Consider the following 24,016-nt stretch of genomic DNA (forward strand, 5'->3'; position numbering starts at 1 on the left):
TAATTCCATACGCTCCCTTAATGGCATTCCTTACATGTGAATATCTTTTTTAAAGCATTCATCTGCTATAGGAATAAGGACTGAAACGCAAGAACTGAGTCCTGCTGTCCATCGCAGGCATCCATCCCTGCGTTCACAGGCATTCATGTCTGGGGGTGTCACAAAGCACTTCCTGCCTCAATAAAATGAATGAGGCAAGAGGTGTTGTGATTCTTGCAGTTGAATTTGATGTATACATTAGTACACAAGTCATGCGGCAAAACGAAGGCCCCTTGTTGTGGAAGTCTCATATTAAAGTTCTACATGATGTATTTGGTAGTGCAATTTTTAAATCATATTGCCCTCAGATAATTGAATTTATTCCAGTGGGCATCTCTACATTGTTAGTCTCTGATAGGCTGTGCAACGCCAAGGTAATGTACTTCTCTATAAATAGGCTTGGGGATTTTGAACATGTTCGCTATAGATTTGATTATCTGAGAATGCTTCTGCATTCCCAATTTACTGGACATTTTGGCAGTAGGTTTACAAGTTCTCTCTTTCGGCTGAAGAACCAATTCTTACACACATTTCACACATCTATGTTGCAATGAACTCCAGACACCATTATAAAAAAAAACACTATAAAGACTTCACACAACCTGGAAAGTGCTGTATAAATATTAAAACAACACAATAATGAAAATGTCTAATAACATTGAATGGAGTACCAGCACCAAAAAGTATTTATTAAATACATTTCAACCACCTTCTTACAAACAAGTCCACATGGCATTACCCCATTCCCAGTTCTTAATCTTTCATTAACCTTAAACCATATCCTAATCCCAGCCGTAACTTTAATCCTAAACTATGCTTTTGTTAACCCTTTCCCTAAACCCCTTTTTAAACAAAATCCTTACCCTTTAGTTACATTACTTTTTTAATGATAATGAAAAAAACTACAACAGATATAACTATTTTGTTTTAAGTAATAGAGTACTTCTATTGTGTCTTCTTGAGAACATGTAGAGTGCAGCCCTCCATCAGGGAATGTGCAGAAAAGGTTCTGAGTAACATTACATTTGTTTCCTTGATCCTACATTAGCCCATTCCACATGTCACAGCCCGTAGCATGTTCTTTTTCCACGATACTCAACTTACGCCGACTGCTGTTGTAAGTCAAACAACAGGGTTTGCAACATACTACACATCATGACTTTTGTATTTTGGTTGTGCACACTACTGAAACCAAGTTATAACAATATTAAGGCTAAGATTTCCTGTATTCAGTGACTCACTCTGTTCACTTTCCTGCTGTGTGTTCCACCTCTTTTATGGCAAGTCTCAGGAGGTGAAGGTATTCAGTTCAGGTGCATTACTGCTACTCTTCATAGCTCTCAAGTTCCTCTCTTTGTACAATTTGGGATTCGTCTCATAAGAATTTGATTTCCCCTCCCTGGTGTGCAACAGCTGATGCTTAATAAGGTGCGGCGTCTGTCTGAAACTCTTGCCACATGTAGCACATGTGTAGGGCTTTTCTCCAGTATGTATGCGCCAGTGCCTCACCAACAGTTGAGAAGTTTTGAAACTTTTCCCACATTCCCTACATGTATGTGCTTTTCTCATCACGTTTAACGAGATGGAGAGTCTCTTCATACAGACAGTACATAAATTACGTTGGTTGCCTGTCTTTAGCTGCTGGTGTGCATTGCCAGTCGCGGAATGATTATAGCATACTCCACACTGAATACAAGTGCCAACTTGCATTCCAGTCTGTGCATCCTGATTCTTTTTCACATTCAACGAATCATTTGAACTTCGCCCATGTCCAGTCCAGGTAGATGGTTCGTGCTCCGGGGGACTTTGGTGAGGTTTACTGACGCTTGACTGGAGCGTGGTACATGGTTCGTGCTCCAGGGGGCTTCGGTGAGGTTTACTAACGCTTGACTGGAGGGTGGTACATGGTTCGTGCTCCGGTGGGCTTCGGTGGGGTTTACTGACGCTTGACTGGAGGGTGGTACATGGTTCGTGCTCCGGGGGACTTTGGTGAGGTTTACTGACGCTTGACTGGAGGGTGGTACATAGTTCGTGCTCCGGGGGGCCTTGGTGAGGTTTACTGATGCTTGACTGGAGGGTGGTACATGGTTCGTACTCCGGGGGGCCTCGGTGAGGTTTACTGACGCTTGACTGGAGGGTGGTGTCCCCTCTAGCTTGGTCACCTTCACGCGCTTTCCCATTTGGATGAAGTGTTGCAGTGTTAGTCGTGAAGCATCTGTCGCTGATGGGTCTTCGGCCTGCCCTTTCCCAGCTCCTTGTACGATGTTGCTCAGTAGTGTGTACTAATGTGTTTAGGCCTTACACAAAGACAAATAAAAAACAGAAACAATTAAACAACCAGCTGACAAAAAGGTATTCTTCAGATGGAATGTAGGTACATCCATAGTAATTACTACAGACCCACAGGTAGCAGTGCCCCTTCTACGCAGAGATAACATAAGAGCCTGATTTAGATTTCCGCGGGCGGGTTGCTCCATCACAGTGGTGGCAGAATCACCCTGTCCGCCGAAATCTAAATCGGGCCCTAAGTGTCATTTGCACAATTGTAAAGGAGCTGTTCATAACGCCCCCACCCTATACACAGTAGTTCGCAGTCTTAGCGTTTGTGATCAGCACTGTTAATGCAACGTCTCTGAAGGAGTCCCGCGCGGCGGACAGCGTCGGAGCTCCCACGGTTTGCTGCTCCTCAATACTAAAGCAACAATTCATTCAGCGAGTTCAGAATTTATTCACCCCGTAAAACATCCTAAAGACATTATTAATGGCCAACTCTCACGCTAATTTAGGTTTTTTTCCCCATAACCTATGTTATAGGTAAGCCACTCTGAAGGGGTGGAAGGTAAAGCTCCAGTTATTAAAGGGGGGGGCCTGGGTCTCTGTGCTCGAAAGGTGACAGGTTACCCACCAGGATGTCTGGGGGTATCACTGGTACAGATGGAAGATGGCTCTGCCCTTCACAGTGACCACTGGGCTTAACCCACATTACACACCGAGGCCTGCACTGTTCGCAGCTCGCTGGGCACCTTGGCGACACGGTGCGGTTGAGCTCTCTTAAAATGGTCTAAACTAGATTAATTTTGTAACAAAAGCAATAATATAATATGATAATGAGTAACAGAGGCTTTCACTACTACCAATAAAAACACTGATGACCATAAAGATAGAAATTATTTATTTCAAGATAACTCAATGTTGACCAAAAAATAATACTATATGTCTATTTTCTGAAAATCCTTCAGGGGCCCTTGCACTGATGACCAGTGGAGCACCTGGAAAATAATAAAAATATTACAGTCTTAAAAACCTAGAACAACACTCACTTCCAAACCACAAAGATTAAAGAGCTGATTTAGGGTTTGGTGGACAGTCATATAAATCACATGTGGTAGAGGACACCCGCCCCAAGGGGGTTAATCCTCCAGATGCTGGGTTTGCTGCCACAATGGCGGCTGTTTTTCTCCTTCTGTAACTTCCATCTAGATGTGTCTTCACCCATGGTGCTTGTTGGCCCGGAGGTACCAACAGCAGCAGGACCCGCTCTTCACTGTGACATCATCCAACAGGTCTCCTCTCCCAGAAACTCCAGTTCATGATTCTCCTTTCCTTCATGACACAGCCCTCATTTGCCCTCCTTCCTCCCTGCAAATCCAGTGTATTCGGAAGCCACTGTAACTCAGCCCCTTTCTGCCACCAAGCCAGACCCGGTGGTCCCTGACAATGTATCCCTCATACGGGGTACATGTACGGAGTATACACAAACTGTTTCATTGCAACGCTAGGGGACACTCTGGTACGCTTCTCTGACAAGCCGCCTTGGTTTACGTGGCAATCTGTCGTGAAGTAGGCCCCACAGAAAATGGTGATGGGTAAGCAAAGCTGGAAGCGTCTTCACCATGGTGGCGGCGACCTTCCACTGCCCCCTAAATCAGTCGCGAAGCGCTGGTGTGTCCAGGAGGAGCACGCGCCTCTTTTGGAAGGCGTCCATTACTGCCCATCTGTGTTTTTGGGTTACAAATGTTACTTTCTTCCTAGTATCAGTCAAGAGCAATCATATGGATTTTTGCAATGTTTTGATGATCAAAAGTCTTAAAAATCTCACCAGTAAAGGCTTATGGGGAAATCTGGATTTTTGAGGAAATATACCTAAACACAATTTTCTTCCTCAGTACAAAGATAGCGAGACAATAAAATCTTCTGATATGGAGGAGTGGGAGGGAATTTAGTAATTTATGGTTTAACCATTATATGAAGAAAGTCCAGTGACATTTAGAGTGACTGAGATTGCCTTGTTGAAAGATGGTAAGTATTTTACAGTTGAAATAAACTGAAAAGGTAAATGACAAGAACTGCACCTTCTACAACGCTAGGCGTTCCCAGCGAAGGCGCACATTGATTAGTTCTGTTCTCTATAACACAGTGATGTCAATCAGTACGGTCACCACTTCTGCCAGTGCTTCCATCTGCAGAAGGAGATTGGCTTCACTGTGCATAGACCTCAGTACTACACAGAAGAGGAAGATGAGGAAACATAGCCAGAGCTCGCTAGCTGTTTCCTCACCTAAATAAAACACAAAGGGGAGAGTGTGATGTGACATCCAACATGGTGAGTATCCCCTGAAGACCTCCCACTTGTCGCCCATTGTACTCTTCAAGTTCCTCATAGATTATTTTGGCCCAGTACCCACAGATATCATACATTCAGTCTTTGCTTAGCGGAGACACCGGGATGCAGCCAAGAGCTGGGCCAGACCGCGGGGTGAAGTGGAGGAAGTAACTCGCCCAAGACACCACAGATCAAGTCGGCCAACGGAAGCAGGACCTGTCGACAAGGCGGGTTGGTGTTGTGGCAGACGGGGGCCCGGCAAACTGGTATTTGGGACTGGCAAGGTGAGTGGGGCACGAGGAACCACAGGGCTGAGTGGAAGGCAGGACTGTCCACCCACTCCTGATTATTAGGCCTTGGGGTGGCAAGGTTTGCACCCTTCTGTCTCCCGCATGGACGGGGAGTCTCCTCCAACTGGACTCGCTGGGCTTACTTGTGGTGGCAGCCACCTTCTCTCTCTTAGGACTGGCGGCGACACCCGGGCAGCTCATTCTCCACCTGACGAAGAAAGTGGTCTTGGGGGAGACAGGCTGTGCATGGACCACACTGCGCAAGATCCTGTAATGACGCTGCTGGGAGCAGGTGGAGTGGAACTGCCTGCCCCGGGACCCCACCACTGATCTGAGGGTAAGGGAGACGGGACTATCCCGGGTATGACAAGCGGAACTTTTCTGAGCCGCACTAGGCCTGCATTGGATGGTTGGAAGTTTGACCTAATAAGGGCCTTCAGTGTAGACTTTTGAACAGCTTTGTGATGAAAAAGAAGAGCTTATAGGACATCAATTTCTTTTAACCCTGAAAATGTTAAACTCAGTGCATGTACATAAACACTTTTTCAAAAAATGGAAACCAGAAAACTAATCACAGGTCACTATTAGATATATCTTAAAATGATTTATTTTAGTATATTTCATTCCATCCACTTCTCTACGACTGCCGCAGGATGCGAAGCCTTTGTAGACGGCTATGTCACCGAAAAAGGAAAAAACGTTGAAAAACACAAGGAAAATTAATAAGTTCCTGAGGGGCTCTGGATCCGTCAGTAAGAGACACAAGTGATAAAGAACTGACCTCAATGGTGCTGTACACAGACTGCACAATGTCCCTTCCACCCATCTATCACACAGGAGAGAAACCCGCCTTGGCCCTTGGCACCGGTGAAGAGAGACTGCTCAAAAGTTTCCTGATTCTATCATGAATGGTTCGCAGAAGGAGCACAGGGGAGAGACAATCCATTTGAATAACCCTTGAGTGTCCACTTGGCCCTTGGTGAAGAAGATAGAGCCAGAGGCGGTGTGGTTCTCTGATGGCACCCAGAACAGCAGCAGTGGTACCGATGTAGGGCCTGGCAGACGGAAACCTTACTACCAGACGAGCAACCACTGCCTCGCAGAGACAATCTCACCTACCGCAGTCTTCCACATTATTACCATTTAGGACTAAAATTACACGGGTGGGAAAATACCCCTCGAACAGTTATCATCTGGGGCTGGTCGTGTTCACTGAAAGAGTAAGGAAAATGTCACTTACCCAGTGTACATCTGTTCGTGGCATTAGTCGCTGCAGATTCACATGCTGTGCATAGTCCGCCGTCTGGTGTTGGGTCGGAGTGTTACAAGTTGTTTTTCTTCTAAGAAGTCTTTTCGAGTCACGAGACCGAGGGACTCCTCCTACTTTGGTTCCATTGCGCATGGGCGTTGACTCCATGTTAGATTGTTTTCCCCGCAGAGGGTGAGGTAGGAGTTGTGTATGTTAGTAATAGTGCCCATGCAATGGAATGAATAAGTGTGTACAAAATGAAGGTTAAAGTAATATATTTACAAATGTACAAATGTTGAAGATTACTTCCAAACGGCTACAGGCTCCCGGGGACGCGGGTGGGCGCATGTGAATCTGCAGCGACTAATGCCACGAACAGATGTACACTGGGTAAGTGACATTTTCCGTTCGGTGGCATGTGTAGCTGCAGATACACATGCTGTGCATAGACTAGTAAGCAGTTATCGCCCAAAAAGCGGTGGCTCAGCCTGTAGGAGTGGAAGTAGTTTGAAATAAAGTTCTTAGTACTGCCTGACCTACTGTGGCTTGTTGTGCAGATAACACGTCTACACAGTAGTGCTTAGTAAATGTGTGAGGCGTAGACCATGTTGCTGCCTTACATATTTCGTTCATTGGAATATTTCCTAGAAAGGCCATGGTAGCACCTTTCTTTCTGGTTGAGTGTGCCTTTGGTGTAATAGGCAGCTGTCTCTTTGCTTTAAGATAGCAGGTTTGGATGCACCTAACTATCCATCTAGCTATACCTTGTTTTGATATTGGATTTCCTGTATGAGGTTTTTGAAATGCAATAAATAGTTGTTTTGTTTTCCTAATAAGTTTTGTTCTGTCAATGTAGTACATTAGTGCTCTTTTGATGTCTAATGTATGTAGTGCTCTTTCAGCTATTGAGTCTGGCTGTGGAAAGAACACTGGCAATTCTACTGTTTGATTTAAGTGGAACGGTGAGATGACCTTTGGTAAGAATTTTGGGTTGGTTCTTAGAACTACCTTATTTTTGTGTATTTGAATAAATGGTTCTTGTATAGTAAATGCCTGAATTTCACTTACTCTTCTTAGAGATGTAATGGCAATGAGAAATGCAACTTTCCACGTTAGATATTGCATTTCGCAAGAATGCATGGGTTCGAAAGGTGGACCCATGAGTCTTGTTAAGACAATATTGAGGTTCCATGAAGGAACAGGTGGTGTCCTTGGTGGTATAATTCTTTTTAGGCCTTCCATAAATGCTTTAATGACAGGTATTCTAAATAGGGAAGTTGAATGAGTAATTTGCAGGTATGCAGATATTGCTGCGAGATGTATCTTTATGGAAGAGAAAGCTAGATTTGACTTTTGCAAATGTAGTAAATACCCTACAACATCTTTTGGAGATGCATGCAATGGTTGAACTTGATTATTATGGCAGTAGCAAACAAATCTTTTCCATTTACTTGCATAGCAGTGTCTAGTGGATGGCCTTCTAGCTTGTCTTATGACCTCCATACATTCCTGTGTGAGGTTTAAGTGTCCAAATTCTAGGATTTCAGGAGCCAAATTGCTAGATTCAGCGATGCTGGGTTTGGATGCCTGATTTGTTGCTTGTGTTGTGTTAACAGATCTGGCCTGTTGGGTAGTTTGACATGAGGTACTACTGACAGGTCTAGTAGTGTTGTATACCAAGGTTGTCTTGCCCATGTTGGTGCTATTAGAATGAGTTTGAGTTTGTTTTGACTCAATCTGTTTACTAGATATGGAAGGAGAGGGAGAGGGGGAAAAGCGTATGCAAATATCCCTGACCAATTCATCCATAGAGCATTGCCTTGAGATTGCTGGTGTGGGTACCTGGATGCGAAGTTTTGGCATTTTGCGTTTTCTTTTGTTGCAAATAGATCTATTTGAGGTGTTCCCCACATTTGGAAGTAAGTGTTCAGGATTTGGGGGTGAATTTCCCATTCGTGGACCTGTTGGTGATCCCGAGAGAGATTGTCTGCTAGCTGGTTCTGGATCCCTGGAATAAACTGTGCTATTAGGCGAATGTGGTTGTGAATTGCCCAATGCCATATTTTTTGTGTGAGGAGACACAACTGTGTCGAGTGTGTTCCCCCCTGTTTGTTTAAATAATACATTGTCGTCATGTTGTCTGTTTTGACAAGAATGTATTTGTGGGTTATCATTGGTTGGAATGCTTTCAACGCTAGAAATACTGCTAACAATTCTAGGTGATTTATATGAAATTTTCTTTGATGTACGTCCCATTGTCCTTGGATGCTGTGTTGATTGAGGTGTGCTCCCCACCCTGTCATGGAAGCATCTGTTGTTATCACGTATTGTGGCACTGGGTCTTGGAAAGGCCGCCCTTTGTTTAAATTTGTACTGTTCCACCATAGAAGCGAGATGTATGTTTGGCGGTCTATCAACACCAGATCTAGAAGGTGACCCTGTGCATGTGACCATTGTGATGCTAGGCACTGTTGTAAGGGCCGCATGTGCAATCTTGCGTTTGGGACAATGGCTGTGCATGAGGACATCATGCCTAGGAGTTTTAAGACCATCTTTGCGTGTATCTTTTGTGTTGGATACATAGCCTGTATCACCTTGTGAAAATTTTGAACCCTTTGTGGACTTGGAGTGGCTATCCCTTTTGTTGTGTTGATTGTCGCTCCTAAGTATTGCTGTGTTTGACACGGCAAAAGGTGTGACTTTGCATAGTTGATGGAGAAACCCAGTTTGTAAAGGGTTTGTATAACATACTCTGTGTGGTGTAAACACTTTGTTAGCGAGTTGGTTTTGATTAACCAATCGTCTAGGTACGGGAACACGTGTATTTGCTGCCTCCTGATATGTGCAGCTACTACTGCTAGACATTTTGTAAAGACTCTTGGTGCTGTCGTTATTCCGAATGGCAACACTTTGAATTGGTAATGTATTCCTTCGAATACGAACCTTAGGTATTTCCTGTGCGAGGGATGTATCGGTATATGGAAATACGCGTCTTTTAGATCTAACGTTGTCATGTAGTCTTGCTGTTTCAGTAGTGGTATTACGTCTTGTAACGTGACCATGTGAAAGTGGTCTGATTTGATGTAGGTGTTTAGTGTTCTGAGATCCAATATTGGTCTCAGACTTTTGTCCTTTTTCTGTATTAGAAAGTACAGTGAGTAAACTCCTGTGTTCTTTTGTGTTTTTGGTACTAATTCTATTGCGTCTTTTTGCAGTAATGCTTGAACTTCTAGTCCTAGAAGGTCTATATGCTGTTTGGACATCTTGTGTGTTTTCGGTGGGACGTTTGGAGGGAGTTGGAGAAATTCTATGCAATAACCATGTTGGATAATTGCTAAGACCCAAGTGTCTGTTGTTATCTCCTCCCAAGAATTGTAGAACTGGCTTAGTCTTCCCCCCACTGGTGTTGTGTGAAGGGGTTGAGTGACTTGTGAGTCACTGCTTGTTTTGAGGGGTTTTGGGCCCTTGAAATTTTCCCCGGTTTCTTGGGAATTGGCCCCCTCTGTATTGGCCCTGAAAGCCTCCCCTTTGATACTGTCCCTGGTAGGTAGACGGTGTTGTTTGTGAGGTGCTGGCTTGTGTGGCTTGACCTCGAAACCCTCCTCTGAAAGTAGTTTTGCGAAATGTGCCAAATGTGCCTCTGCCCTGCGGGGAATAGAGTGCGCCCATGGCTTTAGCTGTGTCAGTGTCCTTCTTTAATTTTTCAATTGCAGTGTCCACTTCTGGTCCAAACAATTGTTGTTCATTGAACGGCATATTGAGCACTGCCTGTTGTATCTCAGGTTTGAAGCCGGATGTGCGCAGCCATGCGTGCCTCCTTATCGTGACTGCAGTATGTATAGTTCTTGCAGCTGTATCTGCTGCATCCATAGAAGAACGGATTTGGTTGTTGGATATGTTTTGTCCCTCTTCAACCACTTGTTTTGCCCGTTGTTGGAATTCTTTGGGGAGGTGCTCGATGAGATGCTGCATCTCGTCCCAATGGGCTCTGTTATATCACGCTAGGAGTGCCTGCGAGTTGGCGATGCGCCACTGATTTGCAGCTTGTACTGCAACCCTTTTCCCGGCTGCATCAAACTTTCGGCTCTCCTTGTCTGGAGGTGGTGCGTCGCCTGATGTGTGCGAGTTGGCTCTTTTACGAGCTGCTCCTACGACAACTGAATCTGGTGTCAGTTGTGATGTAATAAAAGCAGGGTCTGTGGGTGGTGCCTTGTATTTCTTCTCCACCCTTGGGGTTATTGCTCTGCTTTTAACTGGCTCCTTAAAGATTTGTTTAGCGTGCCTTAGCATTCCTGGGAGCATACGAAGGCTTTGATAATTGCTATGGGTGGAGGACAGGGTGTTAAAAAGGAAGTCATCCTCGATAGGCTCTGAATGTAGCGATACGTTATGAAACTCTGCTGCCCTAGCTACCACCTGAGCATACGCTGTACTGTCCTCAGGTGGTGAGGGCTTAGTGGGGTACGACTCAGGGCTATTGTCCGATACTGGGGCGTCATAAAGATCCCATGCGTCCTGGTCATCTCGGCTCATGGTGGTATGAGCTGGTGATTGTGACGGAGTCTGTGCCGGTGATATATGAGTTGCCGGTGGTGGAGAGGGTGGTGGAGTTACCTTCTTCACCACTTTTGCTTGTGGTGTTTTTTCTTGTTGTTGGAAATCTAGTTTCCTTTTTCTTCTGATTGGGGGAAGGGTGCTGATCTTCCCTGTACCACTTTGTATAAAGATCCGCTTTTGCGTGTGATCTACAGCTGTTGATTGTAATTCCTCCTCAAATCTGTGTTTTTGAAGTTGGGAGGACAGTGAGTGTTCCTCTGAGTAGGAACTGGCTTTCGGTTCAGTTGCTGGGCGTTTTGGCACCGAAACCGTGTCTTTTGTTGTTTTCGGCTCCGAAGAGATTTTCCTCTTTTTCGGTGTCGTACCTTCTTGGCGTCGACCATCTTCGGTGCCGCTATCTCTGTGCCGAGCAGCTTCGGTGCCGCTGCCTCGGTGTTGACCCTTTTCTGCGGCAGTTTCTCGGTCCCGAGATTGCTGCGTGCCTGTGTCTCGACCTGAGTCGGACGATCTCGGCACCAGCTCGCCCTTTTTCGGTGCCGATGGACGGTCACCTACTTTATGGGTGGAGCCATGGCCTGTCGGCAGTGGCGTCCCCTGGGCTTTGTCTGTTTTTCTGTGTGATGCTTGTTTCGACATCTTACTCACGGTTTCTTCGACGTCGAATTCTTCGGAATCCGATTCGTGGATGGAGAATGTTTCTTCTTCTACCTCTTCCTCGAACCGTTGTTGTCCTGTCGGCGTGGACGCCATCTGCAACCTTCTGGCTCTTCGGTCTCGGAGCGTTTTTCTCGACCGAAACGCTCGACAGGCCTCACACGTTTCTTCTTTGTGCTCGGGTGACAGGCACAAGTTACAGACCAAATGTTGGTCTGTATAGGGATATTTACTGTGGCATTTAGGACAGAATCGGAACGGGGTCCGTTCCATCAGTCTCGATCTTGCACGCGGTCGGGCCGACCAGGCCCCGACGGGGGATCGAAATTACCCCGAAGGGCTACCGGAGCTCTTCAAGATTCGGTGTCGATTCTAATCTAACCCGATACCGAACAAAACAATACCGACAAATTTTCCGTTGATTCTGACTAACTTTCCGACCCGAAACACGGAGCGAAAAGGAACACGTCCGAACCCGATGGCGGAAAAAAAACAATCTAACATGGAGTCGACGCCCATGCGCAATGGAACCAAAGTAGGAGGAGTCCCTCGGTCTCGTGACTCGAAAAGACTTCTTCGAAGAAAAACAACTTGTAACACTCCGAGCCAACACCAGACGGCGGACTATGCACAGCATGTGTATCTGCAGCTACACATGCCACCGAACACATAGTTCATCAAAGTGATCCAAAAATACTATTTTTAGGGTTAGTCGAGAAAGCGTGAAACAGCCTGCTCAGTGACGTTGGGAAAGTGTTGAAAAGACTGGAGGAGGGTGACATACATCACCCGTGAGGTTCAGGTCAGAGGAGATGGTGGCCATGTGTGGCATTGCAGGTAAGAGAATGTAAGCATTCTGGGGCATTTGCACAGAAAGGCAAGGGAGGCGGGTGACGTCATTGATGCATGGCCCTGACAGACCGCAGTCATGAGCCTGACACCACTGTAGGCAAACATGGGTCAAGGCACGCGTGTTAATGGTCTCTCTCAAAAAGCTGAACACAGGATGGATCTAATATAAACATTCAGTGCAAACTTGTCAGTTCCAAGTGGCAGGTTTACACACATCAGTAGTGACTGATTGAAACATGTATGAAGTGCCCAGCACACTAGGGGGCTGCCTGGTGCTGGTCGCAATGGCAAGCAACCCAAACAGACAGCTCTACAGGGGAGAGGGACAGGGAGGGAGAGAGGGGGAGAGACAGAGGGAGAGGGGAGAGGGAGAGGGAGAGAGGAGGAGAGGAAGAAAGGGAGAGTCTTGGGCGGAATGCTTCAATTGATCTGAGGTACTGGTAACTACTCGGAGCCACATTCAAATCTATAATTTTGTTGCTTGTTGTACCACTACAGAGAAGGAACCTAGAACAGGTAAATCAAGCATTGCCCCACATAAAGGGGCCAGTCCATGGACAGTACTCGATCTGTCCTCTCTGCCCAGGTACTCAAGAACCCAGAGGCCGGGCTGGCCTTGTTGGGCTTCACCAGTGAGGGGCAGCTGGAGTCCTAGGATCCATAGCTGCACATACCCTCACACATAGGGTCACTGACAGACAAGTACAGAGAGGGGTGGCTGAAAGGTCTGAATTATTCTCGGCTACAAGCAGTTTCTGTGGACAGCATGGCAGGGCCTGTTTCTGTTGCTTCCTGTAACACCACACAGCAAGAAGGTGAGAAAATGTACATAAAGTTAATCATACACCATAGCTGCTAGGCATCTGTTTATCTTTATTATGTTGCCATGTGCTCGACAAACCTCCTGAACCTTGATGATTGACCTTGTGCTCGCAGCCTTGGGCTGCAATCTGCTTATCGCTGCCATATTACTTTTTCCAATTACAGTTCAGAGAATTGTCGTGCTTAATCAGTAACTGCCAGAACATGTTTGTACAGGTCGTTGCCACCTCCTGCCAGCTGCATCTGTACCTTCTCCCACCACACGTGTATCCCTGAAATATTCTGAAGGCCGCAGAGGACCTTGAATACAATAGGGGTGGAGTTGTCCTCTGACTAAGCAGTTTTGTGTGTATATAAGGTTGGGTGCCCCAGAGTGAAGGGGCAGCCTCCGTAGGATAGTCAGTTGACTGTCCTGGGACTCTGTATTAGCTCCAGCTATAAATCCATGTAATAAACTTCTCTTTATTCCTCCAGTTGGTGACTCCGTCTGATTTGTGAACTCTCTGCTAAATTGACCTTGAGGACATAAAGGGTGTCCCTCCACCGCTGGGAAGGAGACCCCGGGTGGGAGTCAAATCTTTCCTGGTTCCTCAAAGGCCTGACTGATTGGTTTGCTAACCTACAGGCAAGTCATAAGGCCAGTCCTGAAAAAGCTACAGCAGCTACCAATGGAAGGACAAACCCAAATCACTACTGTGCCGAGCACAAAAACCCCTCTCATGAACCCCAAACATACTTTTGAAAGGCTTCAGGTTCGACAAAACAACCTGGTCTGTCAATACTGCCAATGAAAACACTCAATATTTAATCTTGATGCAAGAACACATCAGTTAAAGGAGCAGCCTGGTCCATCCAAGGTCCAGACCATGGGGATCCCTCCAGCTCAACTAGGGCACACCGGAGTCAAGCCCAGAACTGCCAGCTCTGGCCTCTAACCCACACACAGACAGGGAGTGAAAACCAGAGCTGGGCCCTGGGCCATACTTAAGGAAACAATAATCAATGCTTGAAGTAGAATCATTTATCAGTGCCCAAGGCTTGTTCTCTGGTGTCCCAAGAGAGCAGAGGCCCTGAGGGTGGTAATTCTGCAGAGAGCAGAGGCCCTGAGGGTGGTAGTTGTGCAGAGAGGTCAGTATGATGTACTCACCTCTGGGGCTGTTGCTGCTCCCACTCTTCTGCTCACTTGGACGGTCCAAGGCCTCTTCCTCCTTTATGATGAAGGACACAAACTCCTCTTCGGCTGCTAAAAGAAAACTGAGTTCAATTACAGTGCACAAGCTCTCCGCTCATTTCATAACATGACTTGTTAAATTGCATTTCAGAATCCTGTTACAAGCTGCAGTGGTCTGAAGACCAAGTGGTACGAGGGACGGCAAACAGATAATGTGAGCTCCTGAATAATCAGGGATTAGAGCACCAGTCCTCATTAGGTAAAACACAGTTTGATGAAACCTAGACGGACCTAGCCCCTAGTAGAAACAACACCAAGCACCTTTTTTCTCCCAGAGAAAAGTCAGAAAACAAAACAATATGAATTCGCAAACCAGTTGAGGGTAGGAACAACATCTAGTGGTGAAAGTAAAACCAGAGCAGCTAGATAAGGGGATCAGGAAAAATGACTTACAAATGAAAAATGTAAAAATAAAATGTCCTGAGAACAATGTGGGTCGATACTAGCTTGTGTGTATTACCAAAAGCGGCCAATGGAGGCCACTACAGCACACACGAACAAAACGCAGTTACTAGTACTGCACAGGCTGGGATGGCAGGGACAAAGTCACATACCTTTCAAGCTGGCAGACAAAAGTACCAAATTCAAGCTTCCACGTATTTTCTGGGGAGTTGACCTCTATTCTCAGCGCCCAGAGTGAGGGGGACAGTCCTCACTAACCCTGCTGTGTCAGGGCTGTGGCCACTGCCCAGTCCCTCCGACCTGCTCACTCTCTCTTCTGCGTCCTTCTTCAGGACTGCCATCTGTCTTCAAGGCGCATTGCCTTTGACTTTCTCCAGGTCGTGGGTATTTTTTCCTGTTCACTCGTAAAGCTCTTGCTGCTAGGAAGAGCTTGCATCTAGGGCAGTGGTTCCCAACCTGTGGGCCGGGGACCCCTGGGGGTCCGCGGCTGCTTAAAACATTTAATAATATTAGGTCCCAGCTATCAGTAATGACTCCTCGGGGGTCCCCGTGTTCCAATAATGATTCAGTGGGGGTCCCCGGGCTCCAGTATTAATAAAATGGGGGTCCACAGAAGTCAAAAGGTTGGGAACCACTGATCTAGGGCACCAGGTCATGTGTAGCTGCCTCCCAGGCTCATTGGCTCTCTCCAGCCAGGGCCCCAGCACAGGTCTCAGCGTCTACTGGGCTTTTGATTCGTCATAGAAGAGATGCCCCCTATATCGGTTAGGTTCCTGGGACCACACAATGCCAGCTAATCACACACTTCAGAAGCATTTCCAGGTCACGGGGACAAGGGGGAAGAAGGTACTCTGTCATGATGGTGACTGATATCCCCTCCACCGTAGTACAACGTCCATAGGATATAATGGGATCGTAATACAGCGGACAGTATATCCTTCATGTTTTTGATGGGGGAACCCCCCCCCCCCCCACCAAACTCTAAATCAGCCCCCAAGACAACTCCTCTGGCAAGCACCAGGCAATTCACATTCTGATTTTCTCTATGTCTGCTTGTTTTCTGAGATACGGGTGTGGAGGACCTTTTTTAAAAAACAATAATGGCCACTATCTAATAATTGGGAATAACTTATTAACACCAAGAAAAATCTCCCAGCGTAACCAGCCTGAATCTGCAGTGTTTCCTGTCACTTTACTCCAACTGACCTCGGAACACTCTGCAGTGTACAGTGTTCAAGCCAATAGGACCCCACTGTAGGTGCGTGGAGCTTTCAATTCCCCCCAAGTCTGGGGTATTCTGAGGTGCAGGCCCCTCTCGTCCTGAGCACAGAGAACTTGGCTGGGAATTAGGCCACTTTCAAAGACTTTGAGCCCTGTATTCGGTAATAGCGACAGCTCCCAGGGTTCAGTTTGTGACTTGTGCTGTCATTTAGTGTTCTTGTCTGGCGTCTGTCCTGCAATAAACTCATCTCTGCCTTCCTGCAAGAGAACCACTGCCAGCCCAAGTATACTGGACTCCCCAGAAAGGACCCCCCCCCTCCATTAGAGAAGGGAGATGCTACCAGAAAAGAAGTAATTACTACCTGGGCTTTTAAGCACAGACAAGCAGATGTTAATAACGTAATCTTGGCAGGACATGTTACAAAGATCTATTTGTACCTGTGAATTAGATTGTTGATAAATATTACAGTGGTGTTCAGCTGATTTCTATAAACAGTTCCTAAAGCCACCTACAAAAATGACATTTGCTATAGAAAAGAAGCCATGTTTCTGCAAAGACATATCAAACTGAATATTAGGCATTTCCCATGTCTGCACCATGATGTAAGGTGTGAAGGCAAGACCTATAGAGGACTTATGTAATATCAAGATGAAGTTTATAAACATGCCAAGATGGTTTCCTCTGACACATGCTAGCAGTTGCTTCTCTCACAGTAATTCGGGACTTCTCTGGGAGGCCTGAAGTCAGACTTTCAAACGTGCTCCTAAACCCGCACTGCAGCTTGTAAGTGTCACTTGAAGTCTATCCCACTGGGGCACCGCGTCCATCTCACTGCTGTGGGGTTACTGAAAGTGATACCTGCCACTTGGGGTTCGTCGACCCAGCACCTTGTGTAAAGTCAGAGCCCAAGCAATAGTAACTGTTTAACAGGTGCACAGCGCCCACATCCAAATAATGGCCATAAATCCAGCCTATGAAAGCAAAACAATTTGGAGAAAGCATACAGAAAGCTGATCTTCGTCACAGTTAATAGAGCTACTCACATCTGAAAACCAGGGTTCCGAAACACTCTAATGCAGTTAACGAAGAACCTGTGCAGGCCCAGCACCCAATGGGAGACAAGATTGAGGCTGACATGTTCAACTGGATGATTCAAGAAAAAGTCTTTGACCCTGGCCCTCCCTCCAGAACACTTCCACTCAAAGGAAACACTGCCTGTTATGAGACAGAGTCCTCTCTGATCAGTTCTTTTATGTCAGAGGGCAAACAATAAAAATGGGCTCCTTTAAACTGCAGTAACTGGCATTGCTTGCAGTGCTTAAGGCCTCAGGTTTTAGACAGAAACTGTTTCATTCTGACATGTTCTTCCTGAAGCAGGTGATGGAGTTTGTGGTTTCTATTGTCAACTGAAGGATGCTGGTACTGGGATTTACCAAAATGGAGATTCTGTGGGCATGCCAGCGCAGGTATGTGGTCCCGGGATTCCTTTTGGTGGTTTGGTTTGGTCCTGGGATATTCCTCTTCCAGGGGTCTGACCTGCAGGCTGTCTCTGGGATCATATTTGATATTCTACTTTATTTTGAATCTAAGGAACAAATGTGGCCATTATCACCAACCTCTATGGTCTCCACTTTGCTCCCAACAGCACTGATTTAATTCCTGATATTGTCGTGAAGCTGACCTCTGGCAGAGAGTCTCTGGCTGCAAGTTGGACCAGAGGCCAAGGTTTCATAGTTCTTGGCTGCCAGAGGTATGAGCAACCCCTTCCAGAAGCCACATTTCTACCGACACAGAAAGCACCTAGTCAGAAAGTGCCTTCTGGCATTGGCCCCAGGAAGCAGGAAAACGTCAGAGGGCAAAAAACCTCTGAGATGACTTCTGGGCGCAGTTGGAACAAGGCTGAGGACTCAACCAACAGGAGATGATTGGAAGTTCCAGAAAGAGGCAAGGAAAGACTGGAGCGCTGGACTGGCTGGAGACAAGAAGACTGAAGATTCCTGGAGGAGCCAAGGAAGCCCTGGTGTGCCAGAATCCACCACAGGCGACCTGGTGCATTGCGACACAAGGAGAGGATGGAAAACCCTTCCTTAAATAGTCCCAGGACAGGAATTACATCACAGGAAGTTAGACCACTATATTGGATTGGGAATGTCCTATTGGAAGGAACGGACAAGACCCCATCTTTGAACAGGCGGTATTTCCTGTCCCAAAAATGCTCTCTAGAGAATTCTCGGAAGAAGAAGAAGAAAAAGAAGAAGAAGGAACATGGAACATGGAGATACCAGGCTGCCTCCCAACTTATCCCCAAGGAGAGGACTACCGGACGATAAAGCACCGTCGAGCTGGCCGCCTTGGGGAAAGTGCATTTAGGAACTGCGGCAGCCCGCCGATACCTCTGGGGTCCCTCTGGCTCCCGTGGGAGCTTCCATTTCGCCCGCTGTTGGAAGCCGGCTACCGGCGGGACGCAACTGTAGTTTGGCAGTTTGATTACACCTACACAGTAATGCACAACTTGTATACAACTTATTACAAGATACAGAATTCGGCCAATTTTCGTCCAAGAAACATTGATGCCATCTCTAGTTCACAGGACCTTTTGAGATGTGCTCTGTGTTTATAAGTTGATTGGTCATGCTCTGTGCCTTACATGGAAAATTATTTTTCATGAGGCTCCACCTTGCACCCTAGGAGATTACTTTAAAACTGATACAAATTAGTATGTTGTAGAGCGGTGGTTCATAACCTTTTGACTTCTGTGAACCACCACTTTATCATTAGTGGAACCCAGGGACCCCCACTGAATAACTATTGGAATCCGGGGACCCCCACTGAGTCATTATTGAAAGCTGGGGACCTAATCTATTTAGCTTTCTAAGCAGTCGCGGACCCTCTGAGGAGGCTTCGCGGACCCTCAGGGGTCCCCGGACCAGAGGATGGGAACCACTGTTCTAGACTTAAGATAGTACAGATCGGGGGACATTTCTTCAAGTCCAAGGATCACGAGTCTAGAGTTCTGTAATACAAGACACATTTCCAGAGTTACTATGAAGCAATTCCACCTAAGTCTAGAGTGTGTTGCCCATCTAGTGCTCTGTGGCGTGTGCTTCTTTAACACGCTTGTCTCATCCTTGGTTCCTGAGGGTGTAGTTCTGAGGGGACACTTATTTGATTGCATGAGGTTACTGTATGATATCCAAGGTCCAGACCTACCACCTCCTATGAAAATAAACCCGGTCTGATCGCCTACGTTAAGCTGGAAAGTCAGAAGTACAAACGTCAATTCATTTGCAGCACTATCTAGGATGATGATACATTAGTGGTTAACAATAGTATTCACTGCAGATACTGAAAAGCAACCCCTTGTTACTACATTACCCATACAAAAGGCATCAATGCATCCACAGCACATGCAGGAAAAATACTCAAATTAAGCGCTAGCCACGAAAATGAAGCTGCAATAAATTCATGTGCAAATACTCAATTCATAATAAACATACATGAATTAGACCACTTCAGAAGGTGCATGTACACAGTAATATATCCAAATACAAAGGTATAGGGTATGTGAAGAAACAGAACGACCCCCCAAAGGTTTCTTGTTACCGTCAAAAATCAGGAAAGTTTGTGAAACTGAATGGAATTAGAGTGGGCGGCTCACGAATAATCAAGAAAAAGACAAATATCTGCTGCTTTATGAAACTGTAAATGGGTCCTCCAGTGATGACAGGCAGGGGAGTGACAAGGGGTCCTCCAGTGGTGACAGGCAGGGGAGTGACAAGGGGTCCTCCAGTGGTGACAGGCAGGGGAGTGGCAAGGAGTCCTCCAGTGGAGACAGGGGAGTTGCAAGGGGTCCTCCAGTGGAGACAGGTAGGGGAGTGGCAAGGGGTCCTCCGGTGGGGACAGGGGAGTTGCAAGGGGTCCTCCAGTGGAGACAGGTAGGGGAGTGACAGGGGGTCCTCCAGTGGAGACAGGTAGGGGAGTGACAGGGGGTCCTCCGGTGGTGACAGGGGAGTTGCAAGGGGTCCTCCAGTGGAGACAGGTAGGGGAGTGACAGGGGGTCCTCCAGTGGACACAGGTAGGGGAGTGGCAAGGGGTCCTCCGGTGGTGACAGGGGAGTTGCAAGGGGTCCTCCAGTGGTGACAGGTAGGGGAGCGGCAAGGGGTCCTCCGGTGGTGACAGGTAGTGGAGTGGGAAGGGGTCCTCCAGTGGTGACAGGTAGGGGAGTGGCAGGGGGTCCTCCAGTGGTGACAGGTAGGGGAGTGGCAGGGGGTCCTCCAGTAGTGACAGGTAGGGGAGTGGCAGGGGGTCCTCCAGTGGTGACAGGTAGGGGAGTGGCAAGGGGTCCTCCAGTGGTGAGAGGTAGGGGAGTGGCAAGGGATCCTCCTGTGGTGACAGGTAGGGGAGTGGCAAGGGGACCTCCAGTGGAGACAGGTAGGGGAGTGGCAAGGGGTCCTCCGTGGTGACAGGTAGGGGAGTGGTAAGGGGTCCTCCAGTAGTGACAGGTAGGGGAGTGGCAGGGGGTCCTCCAGTGGTGACAGGTAGGGGAGTGGCAAGGGGTCCTCCAGTGGTGAGAGGTAGGGGAGTGGCAAGGGATCCTCCTGTGGTGACAGGTAGGGGAGTGGCAAGGGGACCTCCAGTGGAGACAGGTAGGGGAGTGGCAAGGGGTCCTCCGTGGTGACAGGTAGGGGAGTGGTAAGGGGTCTTCCAGTGGTGACAGGTAGGGGAGTGGCAAGGGTTCCTCCGGTGGTGACAGGTAGGGGAGTGGTAAGGGGTCCTCCAGTGGTGACAGGTAGGGGAGTGGCAAGGGTTCCTCTGGTGGTGACAGGGGAGTGGCAAGGGGTCCTCCAGTGGAGACAGGTAGGGGAGTGGCAAGGGGTCCTCCGGTGGTGAGAGGTAGGGGAGTGGGAAGGGGTCCTCCAGTGGTGACAGGTAGGGGAGTGGGAAGGGGTCCTCCAGTGGTGACAGGTAGGGGAGTGGGAAGGGGTCCTCCAGTGGAGACAGGTAGGGGAGTGGCAAGGGGTCCTCCGGTGGTGACAGGTAGGGGAGTGGGAAGGGGTCCTCCAGTGGTGACAGGTAGGGGAGTGGGAAGGGGTCCTCCAGTGGAGACAGGTAGGGGAGTGGGAAGGGGTCCTCCAGTGGTGACAGGTAGGGGAGTGGGAAGGTCTCCTCCGGTGGTGACAGGTAGGGGAGTGGGAAGGGGTCCTCCGGTGGTGACAGGTAGGGGAGTGGGAAGGGGTCCTCCGGTGGTGACAGGTAGGGGAGTGGGAAGGGGTCCTCCAGTGGTGACAGGTAGGGGAGTGGGAAGGGGTCCTCCAGTGGTGACAGGTAGGGGAGCGGCAAGGGGTCCTCCGGTGGTGAGAGGTAGGGGAGTGGGAAGGGGTCCTCCTGTGGTGACAGGTAGGGGAGTGGCAAGGGGTCCTCCTGTGGTGACAGGTAGGTGAGTGGCAAGGGGTCCTCCAGTGGTGACAGGTAGTGGAGTGGGAAGGGGTCCTCCAGTGGTGACAGGTAGGGGAGTGGCAAGGGGTCCTCCAGTGGTGAGAGGTAGGGGAGTGGCAAGGGGTCCTCCGGTGGTGACAGGTAGGGGAGTGGGAAGGGGTCCTCCAGTGGTGACAGGTAGGGGAGTGGCAAGGGGTCCTCCAGTGGTGACAGGTAGGGGAGTGGCAAGGGGTCCTCCAGTGGAGACAGGTAGGGGAGTGGCAAGGGGTCCTCCAGTGGAGACAGGTAGGGGAGTGGCAAGGGGTCCTCCAGTGGTGACCGGTAGGGGAGTGGCAAGGGGTCCTCCAGTGGTGAGAGGTAGGGGAGTGGCAAGGGGTCCTCCGGTGGTGACAGGTAGGGGAGTGGGAAGGGGTCCTCCAGTGGTGACAGGTAGGGGAGTGGCAAGGGTTCCTCCGGTGGTGACAGGTAGGGGAGTGGTAAGGGGTCCTCCGGTGGTGACAGGTAGGGGAGTGGGAAGGGGTCCTCCGGTGGTGACAGGTAGGGGAGTGGCAAGGGGTCCTCCAGTGGTGAGAGGTAGGGGAGTGGCAAGGGGTCCTCCGGTGGTGACAGGTAGGGGAGTGGGAAGGGGTCCTCCAGTGGAGACAGGTAGGGGAGTGGCAAGGGGTCCTCCGGTGGTGACAGGTAGGGGAGCGGGAAGGGGTCCTCCAGTGGTGACAGGTAGGGGAGTGGCAGGGGGTCCTCCAGTAGTGACAGATAGGGGAGTGGCAGGGGGTCCTCCAGTAGTGACAGGTAGGGGAGCGGCAAGGGGTCCTCCAGTGGAGACAGGTAGGGGAGTGGCAAGGGGTCCTCCGGTGGTGACAGGTAGGGGAGTGGCAAGGGGTCCTCCAGTGGTGACAGGTAGGGGAGTGGCAAGGGGTCCTCCAGTGGAGACAGGTAGGGGAGTGGCAAGGGGTCCTCCAGTGGTGACCGGTAGGGGAGCGGGAAGGGGTCCTCCAGTGGTGACAGGTAGGGGAGCGGGAAGGGGTCCTCCAGTGGTGACAGGTAGGGGAGCGGCAAGGGGTCCTCCAGTGGTGACAGGTAGGGGAGCAGCAAGGGGTCCTCCAGTGGTGACAGGTAGGGGAGTGGGAAGGGGTCCTCCAGTGGTGAGAGGTAGGGGAGTGGGAAGGGGTCCTCCAGTGGTGAGAGGTAGGGGAGTGGCAAGGGGTCCTCCGGTGGTGACAGGTAGGGGAGAGGTAAGGGGTCCTCCAGTGGTGACAGGTAGGGGAGCGGCAAGGGGTCCTCCAGTGGTGACAGGTAGGGGAGCGGCAAGGGGTCCTCCAGTGGTGACAGGTAGGGGAGCGGCAAGGGGTCCTCCAGTGGTGACAGGTAGGGGAGTGGCAAGGGGTCCTCCGGTGGTGAGAGGTAGGGAAGTGGCAAGGGGTACTCCAGTGGAGACAGGTAGGGGAGTGGCAAGGGGTCCTCCAGTGGTGACAGGTAGGGGAGCGGGAAGGGGTCCTCCAGTGGTGACAGGTAGGGGAGCGGGAAGGGGTCCTCCAGTGGTGACAGGTAGGGGAGCGGCAAGGGGTCCTCCAGTGGTGACAGGTAGGGGAGAGGTAAGGGGTCCTCCAGTGGTGACAGGTAGGGGAGCGGCAAGGGGTCCTCCAGTGGTGACAGGTAGGGGAGCGGCAAGGGGTCCTCCAGTGGTGACAGGTAGGGGAGTGGCAAGGGGTCCTCCGGTGGTGAGAGGTAGGGAAGTGGCAAGGGGTACTCCAGTGGAGACAGGTAGGGGAGTGGCAAGGGGTCCTCCGGTGGTGACAGGTAGGGGAGTGGGAAGGGGTCCTCCAGTGGTGACAGGTAGGGGAGTGGGAAGGGGTCCTCCAGTGGTGACAGGTAGGGGAGTGGGAAGGGGTCCTCCAGTGGTGAGAGGTAGGGGAGTGGCAAGGGGTCCTCCAGTGGTGAGAGGTAGGGGAGTGGCAAGGGGTCCTCCGGTGGTGACAGGTAGGGGAGAGGTAAGGGGTCCTCCAGTGGTGACAGGTAGGGGAGCGGGAAGGGGTCCTCCAGTGGTGACAGGTAGGGGAGCTGCAAGGGGTCCTCCAGTGGTGAGAGGTAGGGGAGTGGGAAGGGGTCCTCCGGTGGTGACAGGTAGGGGAGTGGCAAGGGGTCCTCCAGTGGTGACAGGTAGGGGAGCGGCAAGGGGTCCTCCAGTGGTGATAGGTAGGGGAGTGGCAAGGGGTCCTCCAGTGGTGACAGGTAGTGGAGTGGCAAGGGGTCCTCCAGTGGTGACAGGTAGGGGAGTGGCAAGGGCTCCAAAGATCTATGGAGCGCCCTCTTGAGGGTGTGAGCCTCCTGCTCACAATGCAGGCTGTCCCAGCAGATCTCTCTCAGAGGGGGCAGTACACAGAGCTAATCATGCCCTTTGGGAAGTGGGGCGCAGTGTCTGTACTGAGTTGTGGAATGCACTGGCAGGGTCCAGCTGGATGTGTGCACCTGAGACTGTATCTGGCCTCATTGTGGGGAAGGCCTGGAAGGAACACATGGAAAGACACATTGTCTGAAGGAGGAGACATCCATCACAACCCACAGCTTTATTCCATCCTTGAAGAGTATCCCTTGGGCATGAGAGGATTATTTCCTGACCTTGTCCTGCCCTGCCCCACCTGTAGCCACGGTCTGCACCAGC

At 49.4% G+C, this 24,016-nt stretch overlaps 1 protein-coding gene across 7 annotated transcripts in view; it reads right to left on the bottom strand.

The window, feature by feature from the left end:
- Window positions 1–24,016, bottom strand: part of LOC138303544 (zinc finger protein 250-like) — an 87,507-nt gene that overhangs the window by 20,171 nt on the left and 43,320 nt on the right. For 3 of the 7 annotated variants that reach the window (XM_069242779.1, XM_069242780.1, XM_069242777.1), the window contains 2 exons: window positions 14,214–14,309; window positions 694–2,336 (listed from right to left, as the gene is read on the bottom strand). In XM_069242779.1, coding sequence (XP_069098880.1) covers window positions 1,327–2,336; window positions 14,214–14,309 — 1,106 coding nt within the window. In that variant the 3' untranslated portion in view covers window positions 694–1,326. Of the gene's footprint in view, window positions 1–693; window positions 2,337–14,213; window positions 14,310–24,016 lie in introns of those variants that run through there. The other 4 variants (XM_069242781.1, XM_069242783.1, XM_069242778.1 and 1 more) reach the window with 3 other exon arrangements.

Source organism: Pleurodeles waltl, chromosome 7 (genome assembly GCF_031143425.1).
Source record: "Pleurodeles waltl isolate 20211129_DDA chromosome 7, aPleWal1.hap1.20221129, whole genome shotgun sequence".
NCBI lineage: Eukaryota > Metazoa > Chordata > Amphibia > Caudata > Salamandridae > Pleurodeles > Pleurodeles waltl.